The sequence below is a fragment of the Lactuca saligna genome, chromosome 4 (genome assembly GCF_052625555.1).
Source record: "Lactuca saligna cultivar CGN05327 chromosome 4, ASM5262555v1, whole genome shotgun sequence".
Lineage (NCBI taxonomy): Eukaryota > Viridiplantae > Streptophyta > Magnoliopsida > Asterales > Asteraceae > Lactuca > Lactuca saligna.
Window position 1 is genome coordinate 13,768,215 of NC_136420.1, and position 20,394 is coordinate 13,788,608.

Genomic DNA, 20,394 nt, shown 5'->3' on the forward strand with positions numbered 1-20,394 from the left:
ACCCTAATAACCCATGTCTTTTCCTTTCCAAGGATCCATGGGTTAAAAGCTCCATGGATCATCCATGGACTTCCACATAAGCCTAGCCCATTAACAAATGAGTATTAGCCCACACTATATAAAACAAATAGCCCATAATCTAATTAGTCTTCCTTTTAATCTCCAAATTAATTCATAATTAATTTAAGACTAAAACTAATTAAATAACGTAACTTCATATTAATATATTATAACTCATAATATATTAATAAACATATGTGTATAACTCTCATAAAATTATCCATAATAGTTTGGATGAGATGCAACCCAAATGGACCATGTCGGTCGGGTCAAGTATATACCAAATAAGTTATGGACTTAGACACCTTATCCAACATGAAGTTGTAACTTTAGGTTTAGGGCCATTTTTAGCATATTTGTGAACCATTTCGGGTATTGGTCATGATCTGAAGTTGTAACTTCAGATTTGAACTCCTCTAAGTCCCTATAGCCATAAATTTATCAGATTTAGCAAGCTTGGGCCTTTCTCTTTGGGTTAAACCCAGTGGTGGACCTTAGTGGAGCCTGGTGGGTACCGGGCCACTACTCCGATTCTGGCATGTAGTGTAAAAAAAGTATATGTTTTTTATGTTTTTTCTATTAGGTGCACCATCTTAAAATACGAGTGCCACTACTAATTTATATTTTTTTAGAAAAAAAAAATTAGTGTCACCCCTTCTAAAATGTTCTACGTCCGCCACTAGTTAAACCTTTCCCTTAACTTGGTTTTGGCATCTAGGACCATGCAACTTTACGTGGAAACCATACCCTAGGAGGTTAGATCTACATTTTGGAGCATTGGGGTAGCTTAAAAACGTATGAATGAAAAATGGATTGAAGGGACTCGACTAGTTGTATGGTCAACTCGACGAGTCGGATGAATATTTATCGTTGTGGGTTTCTGCATCGACTTGGTGAGTCAATAAGACGAATCGACGAGTCAGTTAGGGTTTTCCCGACTTTTGGACACGCATGGACTCGACAAGTTGTTTGGAAACTAGGTGAGTCAACTAGGGGTTTCACGATTTCTCGAGTTCTGGAAGGACTCGACGAGTCAGTAAGCTGCACTCGACGAGTTGGGTCAACAAGGACTATTGACCTTGACCGTTGACTTTGAATTTGACCAAGGGTTGACTAGTTTGACTTCTATGTGTATTTTAGTAAATTGGGAATTTATGGAAGTGGTCCTATGGTGAATATAGATGGTGGAGTTCATGGCTGTGATTCGAGAGTTTGATCTTATCACTACAGTTCGACCTTTGTGAGGTGAGTCTTCCTCACTATACTCAAGGATCGAAGGCACCATAGTCAGCCCTTTGGATTGTTATCCTGATATGTTATATGCTCGAGTATTGTATTATATGTTAGATCGGTATCCTGGTAGGTAGGATGTTATTATGCTATTATAATTTGTTAGATCAGTATCCTGGTAGATAGGATGTTATTATGTTGTTATGATCTGTTAGATCGGTTTGTCTGTCTATAAACTGTTATGTGATTATCTGATTTGTGTGCACATGTTTGATTAGTGGTTGAGGCTTATCTGCTTCGTGCGAGAGCCAATAGACCAGGGAATTCCAACCCGATGGTTATCGGCCATGAGTATTCCATCTCAAGGATGATTTGACTCATAGTATGTGGGCATTCCAACTCAATGTTGTTGGCCGAGGATATTCCATCTATAGTATGACTGGACCCATAGTATGTTGGCATTCCAACACGATGGTTGAGGGCCTGGGGTATTCCAACCCGATAGTTGATTGGACCCATAGTATGTTGGCAACGCATTTCGATGGTTGAGGGCCTGGGGTATTCCAACCCGATGGTTGATTGAACCCATAGTATTTTGTTTGTGATTATATGTATATTGTTATTTGTGGGTATTTTAGGGGAACTCACTAAGCTTCGGGATTACAATTTTGGATTTTGTTTCAAGTACTTCAGATTACCGCGGGAAGGCGAAGGCATGATCGTGCACCTCCTCGCATTTTTATGATTTGGATTTCTAGGATACTCTGATGTTTAAACTATTTTGAAAACACTTTGTAATAATTTAATGCTTTTGAATGGTTGAAAATTTTTAAAATTGGGTTGATTTTTATGGGTGCTACAAGTTGGTATCAGAGCCATGAGGTAGTTATCTAACGTGGAGGTTTGTCTCTTCACGTGCTCATGTCCTACTAACCAAAAGGTCAGATGTACCTTGAACCTATTGAGGTCCGGGGCAAAAGGACTGGTGGAGGTTGATGATTAGGTCTTACACTGATGATCAGAGAGTTGCAATTACTTGGGAGCAGTTCAGGGATATGTTTCGCGTTCGCTACATTCCGCGGGTCGAGCAGGAGCGGTTAGCTCAAGAGTTCTTTGATTTGAGACAGAATGGTAAGATGGTGAGGGAGATTACCCGTACATTCTCGGAGAGGGCAATGTTCTGCCTGGAGTTTGCTTTTGAGCAGGCTCAAATGACACATTATCTGAGTATGCTCAAGACTGACGTCGATCAGTTTGTTGCTACCCAACGATGTGATACTTTGTTAGAGTTACAGGAGTCCGCTAGGCGGCTGGAGCTTGAGATTGAGTTACAGCTAAGAGAGCAGAGGCAGGCCCCGACGCATTCATAGTCGGTGCCAAAGCGGTCCAAGACCACTAATACTAGTTCTGGAGCGTAGTCGGGCAACACTTGTGGGAAGTGCGGGAAGGCTCATTCGAGGGTTTGCTTATTGGGGAGCGGGTGGCACAAGTGTGGCAAGCAGGGTCATCTTGCCAGGGATTACAGGAAACACACTCTAGCTTCTAGAGTCAGACTTTGTTACCATTGTGAGCAGGTGGGCCATATGAAGGCCTATTGTCCCCTACTAGCCGCCAAGCCGACGCGGGCTCCCATGCCGGCTACACTAAGGATTACTGACGGGAGTCAGGGTAGAGCAGCACCCTCGAGAGCTCATGGACGCACCTTCCAGGTTACAGCAAAGGAGGCCAGGACAACACTAGACGTGGTTGTTGGTATGTTTCTATCCCTTATCTTACTGATTATATTTGTTTTATACTTATATGTGTTGTGTCATGTTAAGTACATTCTTAGTGAACTCCTTACATGCTTTGGTACTATTCGACTCGGAGGCAAGTCGGTCATTTGTCTCTTATACATTTAGTAAGGAGTTTGGTTGGCCAGTAGGAGAGCTTGAGTTTCCGTTGCGAGTGTCTATCGCAAATGAACAAGGGGTATCCGCATCTTCAGTCTATCGGGGGTGCGTGTTGGAGATCTTCGGGGTATCTTTCCCGATAGACTTGATCCTGATTCCCATGGTGGATGTGTGTGTGATCGTGGGTATGGATTGGCTTAGTCGCTTTAGTGTCATGATCGACTTTGAGGGTTAATGAGTGGTAGTTCGAACCCCAAGTGGGGGAGAACTGATTGTCTATGGCGAGGGAACCATATTGGGATTCGGGTTTTGTTCGGCTACCAGGGCTCGGCAGTATATTCAGCACGGGTGTGTCGGTTATCTAGCGTATGTGGAAGATACGCGGGACAAGGATCAGATTTCAGTTTCAGAGGTTCCAGTAGTCAAAGAGTTTGTTGACATGTTTCCGAAGGAGTTACTCGGAGTGCCTTCGGAGAGGCAGGTCGAGTTCAGGATCGACCTAGTGCCAGGTGTGGCCCTTATCACCAAGGCGTCATACCGGTTGGTACCACCAGAGATGTAGGAGTTGTCATCACAGCTGCAGGAACTGCTGGGCAAGCATTTCATTCGTCTAAGCAGTTCTCCATGAGGAGCGTCGATCCTCTTCGTCAGGACGAAGGATGGTTCACATTGGATGTGCATTAACTATCGGGAGTTGAACAAGTTAATGATGAAGAACCGTTATCCACTCCCGAGGATAGACGATCTTTTCGATTAGTTGCAGGGAGCATCTTGGTTCTCCAAGATAGACCTGAGGTCTGGGTACCATTAGGTCAGGGTTAGAGAGGATGACATGGAGAAGACCGTGTTTGGGACTCGTTATAGACATTATGAGTTTGTGGTGATGATGTTTGGGCTCACCAATGTACCGACAATATTTATGGACCTGATGAATCGGGTCTACAGACCGATGCTCGATCGCTTGGTCATCGTATCTATAGACAATATCTTTGTGTACTCCAAGACCTGAGAGCAGCATGATGAGCATCTACGAGAGCTATTGGGAGTTTTGAGATGAGAATGACTTTATGCCAAGTTCTCGAGGTGTGAGTTTTGGTTATGAGAGGTTCGGTTCCTTGGACATCTTGTTAACCAGGATGGGGGATTTTGGTCGATCCGGCCAAAATTGAGGCGGATATGCAGTGGGAGGTTCCGAAATCTCCATCAGATATCAGGAGCTTTTTGGGATTGGCAGGGTAATATCGAAGATTCATACAAGATTTCTCCAAGATTGCAGTACCCTTCACTCGTCTGATGAGGAAGGGAGTGGATTTCCGGTGGGGCCCTGAGCGACAGAGGGTAGCTGAGACCCTTAGACAGCGACTATGTGAGGCTCCAATTTTGACTCTCTCGGAGTGATTTGAGGATTTTGTAGTGTTCTGTGATGCATCCATCATGTGACTGGGAGCAATCCTCATGCAGAGAGGACTAGTGATAGCCTACGCGTCTTGGCAGTTGAAGCCACATGCGACGAGATACCCTACCCATGATCCAGAGTTGAGAGTGGTGGTATTCGCTCTAAAGATTTAAAGATATTATCATTATGGGGTACGTTGTACCATATACACGAACCACAAGAGCCTGAGACACATCATGGATCAACCTTACCTGAACATGAGACAGCGCAGGTGGTTGGATGTAGTCAAGGACTACGACTGTGAGATCCTTTACCACCCAAGTAAAGCAAACGTGGTTGCGGACGCCCTGAGCCGCAAGTCAACTGGATCTTCTACTCTGGCGATATGTATGAGGATATTAGTGGATTCTTCACTAGTAAGTTTGATCAGGGAAGCTCAAGCTGAGGGTTTGCAACAGGAAAATTGGAAGCTTGAGAGGATTAGGGGTGAGAACACCCAGTTTGTGCAGGATAATCGGGGATTATTGACCCGTTGCGGTCTGTTTTGGGTTCCGATGTCTCGTGGGGTCAGACAGATTGTTCTGGAGGAGTCTCATGAGTCTCGTTTCTCTATTCACTCGGGGCCTCCAAGATGTACTGGGATTTGCAATTGAGTTACTGGTGTCCATGCATGAAGAGGGAGATTGCATGGTATGTTGAGAGGTGCTTGACCCGTCAGATGGTCAAGGTCGAGCATCAGAGGCCATATAGTCAGCTGCAGCCTCTGGATATTCCCATATGGAAATGGGAGCAGGTCACGATGGATTTTATCACCAAGCTGCCGAGGACGGCGAAGGGTTATGACACTATTTGGGTCATTGTGGATCAATTGACCAAGAGCGCCCACTTTTTAGCTATACGGGAGAGTTCATCGGCCGAGAAGTTGGCCGACTTGTATATTTGTGAGATCGTTGCTCTCCATGGGGTGCCGGTCTATATTGTCTCAGACCACGATATTTGGTTGTTTTTGGCAGAAGTTCCACAAGAAACTGGTCACTCGGTTGCACTTCAGTACATCCCATCATCCGCAGACAGATAGCCAGAGTGAGCGGACCATAGACTCTTGAGGATTTGTTGAGAGCCTGTGTTATTGTCTTCGATAGAAGATAGGACTCCTACCTACCCCTTGAAGATTTCTCCTACAACAACAACTTTCATTCCAACATTTTTGCTCCACCATATGAGTTGTTGTATGGACGGAGATGTCGCACCCCAACCTGTTAGGGTGAGATTGGACACAGGGTGATAAGATGGACAGAGGTAGTTCTGCAGACTACCGAGAGGATTCAGCAGATCAAACACCGGCTGCAGGCTGCTCAGAGTCGGCAAAAGAGTTACGCTGACAAGCATCGATCTGATCTGGAGTTCCAGGTGAGAGACATGGTTTTACTGAAGGTCTCACCCTGGAAGGGTGTGATTCGGTTCAGGAAGAGGGGGAAAATTAGGCCTATTATTAGCCTTACAAAATGGGTTTATCTCAAACCCTAATTCTTTAAGACCTAGATCTTGATCCCAACACCATCAATACTCTAAACCAAGGCATATAAACTGAGATCTGGACCCTAGATACTACAAGAACATGTAAAGCTTCCACCTTTTTCTCCATGCATGGCCTTTTGGAGCTTAAAAGGCCAAAATAACATCCTAAAGCTTGCATGGGGATTCAATGGCCATTAAGTTTTCACTTTTATACCATAAGAGCCCTTCTAGGTTCTAGATCTGAAGGTATACTCACTTGGCACGTCCATTTCCCAAAGATCAAGCTTCTTGGACTAAAAACCCAATAAAAAGACAATAAGGAGATCTAAGAAGTTACTAAGAAATTTTGAGGCTTGCTTACCAGAAAATGATGAGAATGAAATGGATTATCTGGATCTAATAGCTTCTTCTTGATTCCCACAAGCTTCTCATTCCATCACAAGCTTCAACACACACAAAACTTTACTCAAAATGGCTCACAAACTCACAAATGAATTAAGGTTTCTGGATTTAGGGTTTGGAACTTAGAGGTTGGGAATAAGACTAGCATGAGGGGATTAAGATGCTTAAATAGGGTGCAAAACTCCAAAATTAGGGTTTCACCCCTGCCGGCCTACTCGTCGAGTTGAGGCTCTCAACTCGTTGAGTAGGTTGTTTAAAACCCGCGTCCCTTCTAATCTCTGCTCGACGAGATTGGGGCTACCAACTCGTCGAGTTGTTTTATAAAAATGAATAAATTATTATTTTAATTACATACGAGGAACCATGCGTTACATTCTAATTTAATTTTATTATTAAATATTGTTCAAGATAATATGCAAATTTTAATTTGGTTTAAATAATATTTAAATATAATTAATTAAATATTCAAATTTAAAATTCCAATTAAATAATATGTCAAATTAATTATCAGATTTAAATATTTCGATTTATCTGGTTAAATGATATTTTAAAATAGAATCTTATCCCTAGAAATCCAAAATTTTAGCTAAATTTGAAATATGTCCAGCTTGTTGGCTCGTCGCGGCCAACAAATTGTCATGCAACGCCTGCGACTAGACAGATTTCTTTTGTTCTTTAGTTTTTACAATTTTTTGTGCTTATAATTAAAAAAAATTAGGCTATGATATAACTATTAGGGATTATTATCATCAAGTACACAACTCATATGTAACAAAAAAATCAAAATTTGATATACATAAATACACATGCAACCTAGAATAGATGTTTTACTATCATATCAACATACTCTGAAAAAGCAACAAAAGTAAGATTACTAACCTCATATTTACTTGTTTCTGATCTCGTGCGTGTCAACTTGTTGTAAGATGAAGGATCCAAAAGAGAAATCATCTAATGGAATTAGACCCACACACGAAATAGCTAAAGAAATAACCTACAAATTAGGGTTTATACGAAAACACAAGAACCCTATAGAGGGGATGAGATTTCAAATTTGTAAATGGAGAGACATAGTATGGACGATTTTGTGAAATGGAATTACAGGCTCTAGGCTCCACCCTAGTTGTCTATTTATTAGTAGTTGTTTGAATCCCGAATGGATACAAACTCTAGTGTTTATTACCAACTTTATTCATATTCTAGGGATCTAGAAACCGTCATTTTCCATGTCTCTAGAGACCGCTGGAATATTCCAATTAACCCTTATGATTGATTAATATTCAACATTTTTAATTAATTAGATCCTTTTAATTAATTACCAAAATAATTGTTAATTAATTTAATAATTACTTAATAAACTAACACATTATTAATCTCTATTTCCTCATGATATTTGGGTTATGACACCAATCCAAAATGATTATGCTATTATTAAAAATATTAGTAAAACAATTAATGACCTTAGACATCATTTTCAGTTTCAAGTCTCGTAATCAACAAATATATATATATATATATATATATATATATATATATATATATATATATATATATATATATATATATATATATATATATATAGGGCATATAAAACTAGAGGGTGTACGGAGTTTATCGTTCTAATAAAATTATGTAAAAGTATAAGGGTTTCTAAAAAAAAGTTTATGTTAAAAGGTTTTTTCGACTCTTTATATAAACCCATAATATTACCGGTAAACTACTTGATGCTAAAAGGTAGGGGTGAGCACGGTGCGGTTCGATGTGATTATTAGCCAAAACATCACCACTAACCGCAAATGCAGTTAATCCATTTTCAAAACTGCATGGTGCGGTTATTTTTGCGGTGCGGTTAGGCGGTTAGTTTTGCGGTGTGATTTTGGTTTTTCTGTGTTGCAGTTTTTAACCACATGGATTTGGTGCAGTTATTATATGTGGTTTTTAACCATAGTTTAGAGCTCAAACGGTTTTAAGAGTTCAAACATATTACTTGTAATAATAAAAAACCATAATGTATAAGTAAATCACAAACAATTAATATCTTAAAAGCATCAAATTAATAGTAATTAACAATGAATTTCTTAAAATTGTCTATTTTCACCATTTTTCAAAGTTAAACATAACAAAAAACCATACTTTTGTCTTCTAGTATTTTATTTGTCTTTCATTCATGAAACTTGTTTTATTTTTAATATTTAATATATTGATAATTAATAAAAAAATATATACAATATATGCGGTGCGGTGCGGTTTTTTTTTTTTTTTTGCGGTTTTTGAAAAACAGAAAACCGTACCGTTGGTTTTTATTGCGGTTGCAGTTTATGCGGTTTTTGCAGTTAATTTTAGTTGCGGTACGGTTTTTGTTCACCCCAACTAAAAGGGCCATAACCAAAAAATAAAAACTATAAGGTTTTTTTATATAAAAAATATCTAAATAGAAAACAAATGGTAAAATATATTTTTTCTATATACAATTGTTGTTGTTGGAATGTATGTGAGTGGAATATATGTGAGTATATTCCATTGTTGGGTTCGATGTAAGGTGGACGGAGTAGGAATCGTGTTGGGGAAAAAGGGTGGATGTATCGTTGGTACCTCCAAGGTTACGGTCTCGTCTTTGTTATAGTACCGCTAAAGAGTATCAAGCGAGTAAGCTAACTTGTTACTAGTTCTCTCTCTTTCTCTTCTCTCTCTTAGGCTTCAACACTTGTATAATAGTCTTCAACACTTGTATCATATATAGTTTTGTATGATTGTAATTAGTTTGTGAATAAGTTTTGTATGTTTTTAATATTTTATGAATTAGTTTTATATGATTTTAATTAGTGTTAATTTATTTTAAAAATAAAAATTGAGTGGACTAAAAGGAATAAAAATATAGGTTTATATGTGTTGTAGGATTAAGGAATGAAAATGATAGGGAAAAAAATTGATGTGATAGTGATATAATAGGTGAGAAGGGATGGAAAATATAGATACCTCCACCCTACAGTATATTTGCCTTATGATGATGACCTCACAAGTCGCAAAGGACATTGTCATCCTAGAATATTTTATGCTAGTGTTGTGTTACGGTACCTTTTTTACCTATATTACTCCTATAAGGTCGTCGGGTATGGGATTTCAAAGGTGTGGAGAAACCTACGTGGCACCTCAACAACGTCGTTAAAAAAGAACAAACATCACCCCAAAACTTGTTGTGTTATAAGCCATGGTAATGAAGACATAACTCAACCTAGAATTCAACCAATCATATTTCTTTACCATTGAACAATCAACTTATATATATATATATATATATATATATATATATATATATATATATATATATATATATATATATATATATATATATATATATATATAGGAAAAGTGAATATGTGGCTGTTATGTACCTAAGCTTAGGTATAGAACCTTTTAAAAGACGTAGTTTTAAACAAAACAAAACAAATCCAATTTCATTTTCTGTTAGTTTTGTTTTATTAGAATACCATTGAATTGGTTTCAATTATGTAATGAAAAAAATCAATTATATAAATTTTAATTGCAAATGAATATTGAAGTTTATATAGAAAATAAAAAAAAACTAATATTTTTTAACGAATATAACTGAAACATTTTGTCTTTCAATTGAAAAACTATACCCAATGATTTTGTGAAAAGCTTGATTGAGTTACGATATGTTCTTCTTTTATCTTTTATTCTATTAGTTTTTTATTTAGAATTTAGTAGGATTGATTAAATGGTCATGACTTTTAATGCTTTGAGTTCTTAAACATAGTAAAGAAGATGAACATAAATTTGATCGATTTAGTAAGTCACATGATTAAGGAAAAATAATGAAAGAGTTATCATGATTAGTTTGGATATAAATGGATCAAAACTACATTGTTTGGAAGGTTCTATATATAAGCTTAGGTACATGACAGCCACATATTCCCTAAGTCTTATATATATATATATATATATATATATATATATATATATATATATATATATATATATATATATATATATATATATATATATATAGGGAAAAGTGAATATACCCTTAAGGGTATATAAGCTTACGTACCCAAATCCACCATAATATGTCGTTTTATTTTATATATTCATTATAATGTTTTTAAACTCTAACCCAAACTTGATTTAATTTCAAGATTTTCAAAATTTCACTATTATATTTCTCTAACATCGCATATTTTTGCCGAACACCTACTAGGCTATATATATTGTAGTTGAAAATGAAAATTATGTAAAAGGAAAACAAATGTCTAATATATAAAAATCATGGAAGTAAATCAAGTTAGAAGTTAAATTATAAGAACATTGGACAATTAGAATGTATTATATGATACAAAACGACGTAGTATAGTGAGTTTGGATACCTAAGCTTATATACCCTTAAGGGTATATTCACTTTTCCCATATATATTACCATCCAACCCAATTTTACTCACATTATTATTATTATTATTATTGTTATTATTATTATTTTGTATTCTAATACACTTTCGTCAAAAATGAATTATGGTTTATCTTATACAATTCCAATTTTATGTTTTTTTTTGTAATATTTTTTTTTCAATTTAAATATTATGGTTTATTTAAATATTATGTTTTATAAAACTGTATTTGTTTTTATAATTATTAAAAAATAAACTTTAAAAAATAATAACATGTAATTATTTAGTGGTGATCATTTCCTTGAATAATGACACAATGGATGTTATAGCATGTGATGCGAGATGACACTTTTGATGTTAAAACATAATATCAGGATCGTTCCTAACATATTTTTGACCTAGGGTGTGAGAGAAAAATATGGACCCTTAAAATAAACAAATGGCATTAAGTTTTTTATAATAACTTAATAATTGAAAGAAAATTGTTTATATTATCTTCTAAATATAACACTTTCTATAAAAAAAATTAGGCTTCTTTAAAAGATAGACCTTGAATGGTTAATTATAGACAAAACTATAAATTTGGTCCTTGTGGTTTTCAAAAACCTTTGGATGGGGTCCAAAAAGTTTTTGGCTTGCACCGAAGGTCCAAAATCAAAGTTTTTCATTGTTTTTGGTCCAAAAAAACTTGAAAAGTCGGTTTTACCCTTTTTAATTTCTTTTTTCTATTTTCTTTATTGTTTTTGGTATTTAAATAATTAAAAAAAATAAAAAATAAAATCTTACCCAACACACATACTCTCTCTCTCTCTCTCTCACCTAACCTAACCCAGGTTTATTCTTATTCATTTTCCACAAATCCATCGACATACCCCTCCCTTTGATCATCATCTTGTTAATCGAACCCCACTACTGGTCCCATAAACACACAATGAAACTCCCTTCTCTCTTAACTGAAGAACATAAAAATTGACCAGATTAAAAAAAAACAATCAAGGAACTCTTCCTGTTTCTTTCCTTCTTCTGTCCCGATTTTCGGCAGAAGCACCTCTGTCGGAGGTGTTTTCTTGTGCGTTCCCGGTGAGCAAGGGAGCTACAAACCCCCTTCGTTCTCCCTTCACCTTTTCATTGTTCCTACCAAATCAAAAAGAAGATGAAGCAAGGAATTAACGGAGCAAAAAGGCCCTCGCATACCTCCTGTTGGACATCGAACAACCAAAGTCATTACCATTGCTGCTTGTCTCGCCCTATCGAAGACCTCCGTCCCTTCGCTGCTTCTTCACATCTTCGTTCTTCGGTCTCGTCGACCCAGGAGACAATCCTTCTCACGACCGATCAACGAATAATCGCGCCCTACGAGCCATCATGCTTCCCTTTTATTCGTTCGTCTGCTTCGTTCGCAGCTTCGTATCCGTCTCTCTTTTGCCCGATCAGTCAAAGTGACGAGGGAAAAAGCCCTAAATCCTTTTCAACTTGATGAATTGTCAAAATAACCCCCTACTACAACATTCCCTTTTAATATAATTCCCAATGGAGACGAGATGGGAAGTTCTTCAGTTGAGAGAGAGAGAGAGAGAGAGAGAGTGAGAGTGCTGGGTAAGATTTTATTTTTTATTTTTTTTTAATTATTTAAATACCAAACTAAATAAAGAAAATAGAAAAAAGAAATAGAAAAGGGTAAAATCGACTTTTCAAGTTTTTTTGGACCAAAAACAATGAAAAACCTTGATTTTGGACCTTCGGTGCAAGCCGGAAACTTTTTGGATCCTATCCAAAGGTTTTTGCAAACCACAAGGACCAAATTTGTAGTTTTGTCTTAATTATATTGTCTACCCTCTGAAACGGACCTGCATGGTATCCATATATCTGTTTCATTTCCTTTTGTTGGTTTGTGTGGCCACTATTCTTGTAATACCTTTGAATAAATCTTCTAGCGCTTTCAACTCCCATATATGTGATTTATGAATGTTTGCTCTTTAGGGCATCTATAATGCTGAACTCGATAGAGTTTAATGGATTCTCATATTATCTTTTTATAATTCATACAATTCTATCATTTTTTTTCTTACAATATACTAAAATCTATAAAGTTCAATAGAATATTACAAAATGTAATTTAGTGTAAACATTTAAGAATTAAAAAAAATCACATTGAAAAGTTCAATGATCACTGAACACCAAATCCATTGAATGTCAATGTAACATCTCATAATAGTAGAGTTCGATCCATTGAATAACAAATAAACTTATCAAGTAATTTAACTTTCATATTGAGCTTATCATTTTAGAAAGAAAAGGAAAAATAAAGGCGTATTTTGGAGGGATTCTATTAGCACACCTATACTTTTAATTATAGCCTATTCCATTAGTGATAATTTCATCATAATTTCAAACGGTCACATTATTTTACAATTTCGAAGTTATTTGTTTTATATTTATAAATTTTCTCCTTTTAGTTTACAAAAATTACAAAATTATTTACTTATAATTTGATTTTTGTATTTTTTCTGTTTTGTTATTCAAACGGTTATATAATATCAATATGCTATGAAATATATAGAAAAAAACTAATTAAAATTTTATATGTAATGCAATTAAAAATTTTACAAAAAAAAATAATAATAAATCGGTGTAAATAAAAGGAATATAAATATTTACAGTCGACACATAATTCAACGAAATATCTTTATTTTTTATCCAACACACAATTCATTATAATTTGCTATGCTTAACTTGAATCATATCATATGTATTGTTTTTCTTATAAATAGACTCCTCCAATATTATATTTTGATCGTATCCAATTTTAAAAAACGATATGCTTTAAGTAATGAAACGAGTTGGCCCAAGTATTTGTCATCGTTTAATGAAATAAATTACGAGTTATGTTCATTTATTTCTATTAAGATATTTATGTTTATGTAAATCATATATATTCATATTATATGTATTAATTAGTCTAACGGTATTCATACAAACAATACACCTCAAGATGACGATAATAAAATAAATTACTTTATTAGTGATACATAAAATTTTGAAAATGACTTGTTAAAAGTTTTAGGTTTATCAGTACATTTATTAATCGGTAAAACTAGTAGTTTTTAATAAAAAAAAAATTTAGGTATTTAGTTCTCATGAACAATTAATAGATTGAGTTAAGAAGACGGAGCACCGACTTAATTACGTTATTATATTAAAAAGATCCGCTATTAATATAAATGTTTATTTTTAGTATTATCATATAAGTGTTTACAAAATTAGAATAATATCCATAAAAAATATTGGTAGCAAGATAGCAAAATAATAAATATATACTTCATTCTAAAAAGTTAAGAGTGTAGAATATATATTTTTATTAAATACAATTATATTTTTATTAATGATAAAATAACCGACGTATGTTTGGTAATATCATGTTTGCAAAAAAAATAATTACAAAAAGAGGTTAAATAAACTTACGAACAAACATACAAATACATTAAAAAGCTACAATCAGTAAACTAAATAAATTATATTAGTCACGTTTAAGTTAAAAAAAAATAATAATAATTAAATAATAGAAAATAAAGGATCGTAAGTAAACTCATTCAAAATTAAAAAGGATTGAAATAGAAAACAATATATAAAATAAAGGACTAAAGATGTAATCATATCATAGATTTTTATTGTTATATTTCAATGGTTTTGAACCTATTAATAATGGTTCATTAAGAGTGGTTTTGACCTATAATGGGATTCCAGTATCAATACCCTGTATTTGGCTTTTAGAACGAAGGAAAACAGAAAATATTTAATTCCTGATTTATTCTCGCAAAGAATTTCCCTTATTAGATTTTCCTTAATTTGCTAGCAAAACGCCACGTGTTCACCAGAAGCTCCCGTAAAACCAATAACCAACCACCATCCACTAAAATGCCTTCTCCTTTTCTTCTTCTTCACGATAACCAATCAAACACACACCAGATCTAGGGTTTGTTCGTTCTTTTCGTTCGTTTCTCACACAGTATCAATCAACAATGGCGTTAGAATGGGTGGTGCTAGGGTACGCTACTGGCGCAGAAGCAATCATGGTCCTTCTTCTCACCATGCCAGGTCTTGGTCCGCTCCGAAAAGGGTTGGTCCACGTCATCCACAGCCTCCTGAAACCATTCTTCTCCGTCGTCCCATTTTCCGTGTTTCTGTTCATGGATATCTACTACAAATACGAAAACTACAGACAGCTTTGTGAATCGCCTGATTCCAGCTGCACCCCAACAGAGCAATTGCATCAACAGAAATCTTTCATGAAGAGCCAGCGTAACGTTTTGTTGATCATCTCCGCTTTGGTTTTTTACTGGTTGTTGTACTCCGTCACTCATATGATCGTCACGGTTGAACAATTGAATGCCAGGATTGAGAAATTGAAGAACAAGGATTGATCGATCTAACGGATTTCTTTCAAGCTCCCAAATTTGCTGTTTATTATTACAATGCAAGAAGAGAATATGGTTTGATTTTGGAGTTATTATAATGGATATGGATAGATCTTTAACTCTTAAGCTTCATTAATTTTCTGTAGATATTGTCATCTTCATTTTCATTTCGTATAAAAGGATAAGTAATGCAGATTAATTTAAAACCTATTGAATTTCTATTCCTTTTATTCCCTAACGTGGGTTCATGTTCATCTAACATATATAGTTTGGTGTGTTTTTCTTTTATTCCTTAATTTTTATATGAACCACCTAACTCTATTTGATTAAAGAAAGTCAACATGAGAGATTCTTTAATTTTCTTTAAAAAGACAGCCGTTTTTTGTCAAAAATTTGAAGTTGGTGTACAATAAGCATGGCTGATGTTAAAGAAAATAATCTGGAGTTCATTCAAGAAAACAACAAAACGTATAATTTGCATGATTTGTTGTCTTCTGATGCGATGTTGATTGGGAAGGGCAATCTAGGAAATACTTACAAGGTTTTCTTGAAGACTGGTGAAGTTGTGGTTGTCAAGAGATTGAGAGGACAATTTGTTTATGGAATAAGCAAAGAAAATCTTCAAGAACCAGGAGAAGTTTCTCATAAAAATTTGTTGCCTTTTAAAGCATACATGTTTTCAAAGCATGAACACCTTCTTGTTTATGATTACATGCCCTTTGGTAGTTTGTATTCGCTTTTACATGGTAAACCCCAACCTTTTCTCTTTTGTGACTCAACCAGTTTAGCTGCATTCAGTTCGACCACAATATGATTTTGGATCGTACTAAATGCAGCCAATACATCCAAAATCTTGCTTTGGTGTCCAGAATGCAACTAAACAAGCAGAGAATTTTAATAGAATATCACGACCTGAATTTTTGTTTTTCATCTTTTTGGTGTAGGAGGTAAAGGTACTATGGGTTTGGATTGGGAAACTCGAATGAAGGTTGCTTATGGTGTAGCTCGTGGTATCGAGCATATCCATGGACGAGGTCGCGGTGTTTGTCATGGAAACATAAGATCATCGAATGTATTCTTAAATGAATCCTATGTTGCCCAGATATCTGAATTTGGAATATCTCAGTTATTTAGTAAAGCCGGTTTATCATCTGAATACTCTGCACCAGAAGTCAAACGTGCAAACCAACAACGTGATGTTTATAGTTTCGGGGTTTTGGTTCTTGAACTTTGTACGGGTAAGGATTTGGTTAAAGAAGAAGAGGGATTTAGCCTTGCAAAATGGGTGAGATTGATGTTCCAAGAAAAGGAAATGATAGATGTTTTTGATGAGGGGCTTCGTGTGGACAAGAAGGAAAAGATCCGGGTGCAAATGGTGCAAATGTTAGAACTTGCGATATGTTGCACTTTTGAGAATCCTAAGAAGAGACCGTTAATTTCGGTAGTGGTTAAACGGATAGATGAGGTTTTGTGTCTCCATACATATTGCTCCCAAAAATCTCCAAATGTTTTAAATTTAAATTAACAGTTTTATATTAATACTTTGTGAGTTGTAGAAGTGTTATATCAACCTAGCTAATTTTTAATGTTCTCCATAAATTAGTAGTTTAATAATATAAATTTAAAGATCTTATCTTGGTAAAGTGGGCATATGTAAGCCCAAAACTGTTTATCAGCCCAAAATTAACCCAAAGTGGTAATTGGACTTGGGTACCCCTCTTTGACTTTTGGGTTTGTATTTTTACGTTTTAATCATGAGTGTTAGGTATAAACCATTACTCCATTAGTTTATTTTTGTATGGGTGCTGTCGATTATTTTATGGAGATTTTTAATTCATATGATGTTTGACTTAGATATAATTGGTCAAATGATTAGATATAATAACTACGAAATTTTACCAGATGTTTTATATTAGGATCGGATCAAAAGAACCATTTAAGACACACATGAAAGGCTTTTCTTTTTCTTGAAAATCTTTTTGGTGGTAACCATGAGTTCCTCCTTTAAGACTCACGACAAAAATAAAAATAAATAAATAAATAAATAAAAGTTTTATCGTAGTTTAATAAAAGTATTTGCAGATATACAAATTAAAATTTTAAAAGAATAGAAAATCTTTTTTAGTAATTACAGGAAAGCAACTGAATATTGTATTTATTTATTTATTTATTTGTCAATAAAAGTATTCATATCATACAAATTATAATAGACAAAATATTTCCCCCCGCAATAAGTTCAAGACCGAATTGGTCATGTTCATGTTAGGTCTGTAATATTTAATTATAAATAATGATAGTTAAACATTATTTAATTTTCATGTGGCTATTTAAAATTCACAAAAAAATAATGTTAAAAAAGTTTTATTATGATAAGAATGTTAATCGTTGGGGATATTGACAAGATGTATTTTCACTGTTATATATATATATATATATATATATATATATATATATATATATATATATATATATATATATATATATATAGAGAGAGAGAGAGAGAGAGAGAGAGAGAGAGAGAGGACTTTTATACTTTCATATCATATGATAATCTCATTTTGATTAAAATGAAACATATAAAAATTTAAATATTTTAAGTGAATGAATCAAAAGTTAAGTGATAATATCACCTCTTTTAGAAAATGATTAATGGGAATTAGTTTGGAACTATTTGTTTTTGCGTTGAACTCGTATAGAATCAGGACAATAGACGTGGCATATAATAATTCGCAATGTGACAACCTCACATCGCCCCCTTTTACATTCCGATGTATTCTAAAATGATATTTTAACATATGAATTAATAAATTTAATTTTTCATAAGATTTAAACAATTTCATGTTAACTATTTAAATTAATCTTTTTGCAAGATTTAAAAAACTTTGTTAAAATTTTATCAATAGAAATTAATTAAAATTGAACTTTTGTTATCTATAGTTAACGTTTAATTAAGAGAAAATGATAAAAATAGCCAATTATACTAATTACATTACAAAAATAGCCAAAAAAAATCGAAATTGCAAAAATAGCCCTCAATTTCGCAAATGGACATGCCCCATCTGCGAAATCACCATTCCATCTGCGAATGCACAAGCTGCTAAAGCACAAATGTGCTTTAGCAGCTTGTACATTCGCAAGTGATTTTTTTTTATTATTTTTTTTCTGTATATATTTGGAAAATATAGGGTAAAATCGCAGATGGAAAAGCCCCATCTGCGATTTAATCTCAAACCATCTGCGAAATTGTTAATTTTTTTTTTTAATTTGACTATGAAATCAATTGGTTTGACTACGAAATCATGTTGCTATATAAAAAGTTTTGTAGAAAATTATCAGTTTGGTTGTTATTTGTTTAGGAAGTTTCTCTAAAATTTGCTCTAAGAAATGATTGAATATTTGGTTTGTCTTGTAACCGGTTTTAGATGGCTAGTTAATGGAACTAATCTGGAATATGTATGTCCACAGGGAGGTATTTCTGAATTTGCTTTGATATTTTCTGAGTATATTAGTTATAGTGATTTTGTATCTTTGGTAAGAAGCAAAATTGGTTTGTTAGACAAATATAGAATTAGTCTTCGTTTCCACCATCCTGAATTAAATTATTATATAGCTATAGTTGAAGAAATGGATGTTAGAATGTTGATAAATGTAATCAAATGTAGTGGAGAAAGGGCTGTGAAAGTGTTTGTGGTGGTTGATAAAGTTGAGGAGGTTAATGTGGGTGGTGAAACTGGAAATCAGCTTGTTGGTAATTTATGCAGTTATAAAGGGAGCAACAATCCGATAGGTACTTTCAATACTCCTAGTGTACCTCAGTTTCATAGTGTTGCTGAAAATGTTAATGTTAGTTATTCACCTATTCACTATGTGGATCCTGAGAATTACAAGTCTGTTGGTGATGATGATGTTGATACATATCTTAATGATGTGGGTGGTCGTTGTAATGATGTTGTCGAACAAGAAGTTAAAGTTATGAATATGCGTGTGGTAGATAAAACTAAAAAGAAAAAAAAATTCAAGTCAAAAAAATGAAAAAAAATCATGTTTACGGGCATTATGTTGATGTTAGTGATGTACGTTTAGATATAACCGAGCTACAAAGCAATTCTGATAGAGATGAGTTTGGTGATGAAGTTAAAGCTAAGTTTCCCGATAACCTTTTTCACGGTATGCCCCCTTTATCAGCATGCCCAGTTGATATTAATGAAGATATCCCAACACAGATGGTAGACATGAATCTTCAAAAGATTCAATGTGAGAGTATATTTAAGAACAAAGAACTTTTAAAGCGGTGTATTGGTAAAAAAATGTCTTCGAGAAGGTTTCCAGACGAGGACAAGTAGATCCACCAAATCAAGGTATGAAGTTGTGTGTGTTTCGAAAAATTGTTCTTGGTTACTAAGAGCAAAAGCAATTAAAAATTCTTATGGACTTTTCCAATTGAATAAATTTGTTGATGTACACACATGTTCTTCAACATTTTTGCAACCTAATCACCGTCAAGCAAACAAATATGTTTTGGGTGAATATGCGGCTGATTTTTGGCTGAAGACTATAGTAGAGTTTATCGGGGAAAAGATATTGTTAATGATATGAATGCTCAATTGAATATCAATATCTCATACCATCAGGCTTGGCGTGCGAAGCAATATGCATTGTTGTTGTTAAGGGGTACGAAAGAAGATTCTTTTACCAAACTTCTGGCGTATTGTCACAACTTGGTCAAACATAATCCGGGTACTGTCACACATATTAAAACATATGCTGATGATCGCTTTGAGTTTTTGTACGTCGTACTGGGTTGCTCGGTTAGTATTATAATATTATATTAACTTTTTAATATTTATATTGGTGTATTTGAATAGATATACAATGTATTGTAGGTACGCGCTTTTGTTAATTTTTGTAAACCGACCCTAGTAGTAGATGGAGCTCACCTAAATGGCGAGTTCAAAGGTACCATGTTACGTGCAGTTACTAAGGACGGACAAAACCAAATATTACCGGTTGCATATGGTATATGCAAAAATGAGTGTACCGATTCTTGGACATGGTTTTTTCAAAAACTACATGATTGC

At 34.5% G+C, this 20,394-nt stretch overlaps 2 protein-coding genes across 2 annotated transcripts; both read left to right on the forward strand.

Moving 5' to 3' along the window:
- Window positions 1-14,673: 14,673 nt before the first annotated feature.
- Window positions 14,674-15,523, forward strand: LOC145038311 (uncharacterized). Its single transcript, XM_078986713.1, has one exon. It carries the CDS (start codon window positions 14,921-14,923, stop codon window positions 15,320-15,322), a length of 402 nt encoding a protein of 133 aa, XP_078842839.1. The 5' UTR covers window positions 14,674-14,920; the 3' UTR covers window positions 15,323-15,523.
- Window positions 15,524-15,633: 110 nt separating this feature from the next.
- On the forward strand, window positions 15,634-16,848 carry LOC145038310 (putative inactive receptor kinase RLK902). The gene is made up of 2 exons (XM_078986712.1): window positions 15,634-16,062; window positions 16,261-16,848. Exons 1-2 carry the CDS (start codon window positions 15,732-15,734, stop codon window positions 16,839-16,841), a joined length of 912 nt encoding a protein of 303 aa, XP_078842838.1. The 5' UTR covers window positions 15,634-15,731; the 3' UTR covers window positions 16,842-16,848.
- The last annotated feature ends 3,546 nt before the right edge of the window (window positions 16,849-20,394 follow it).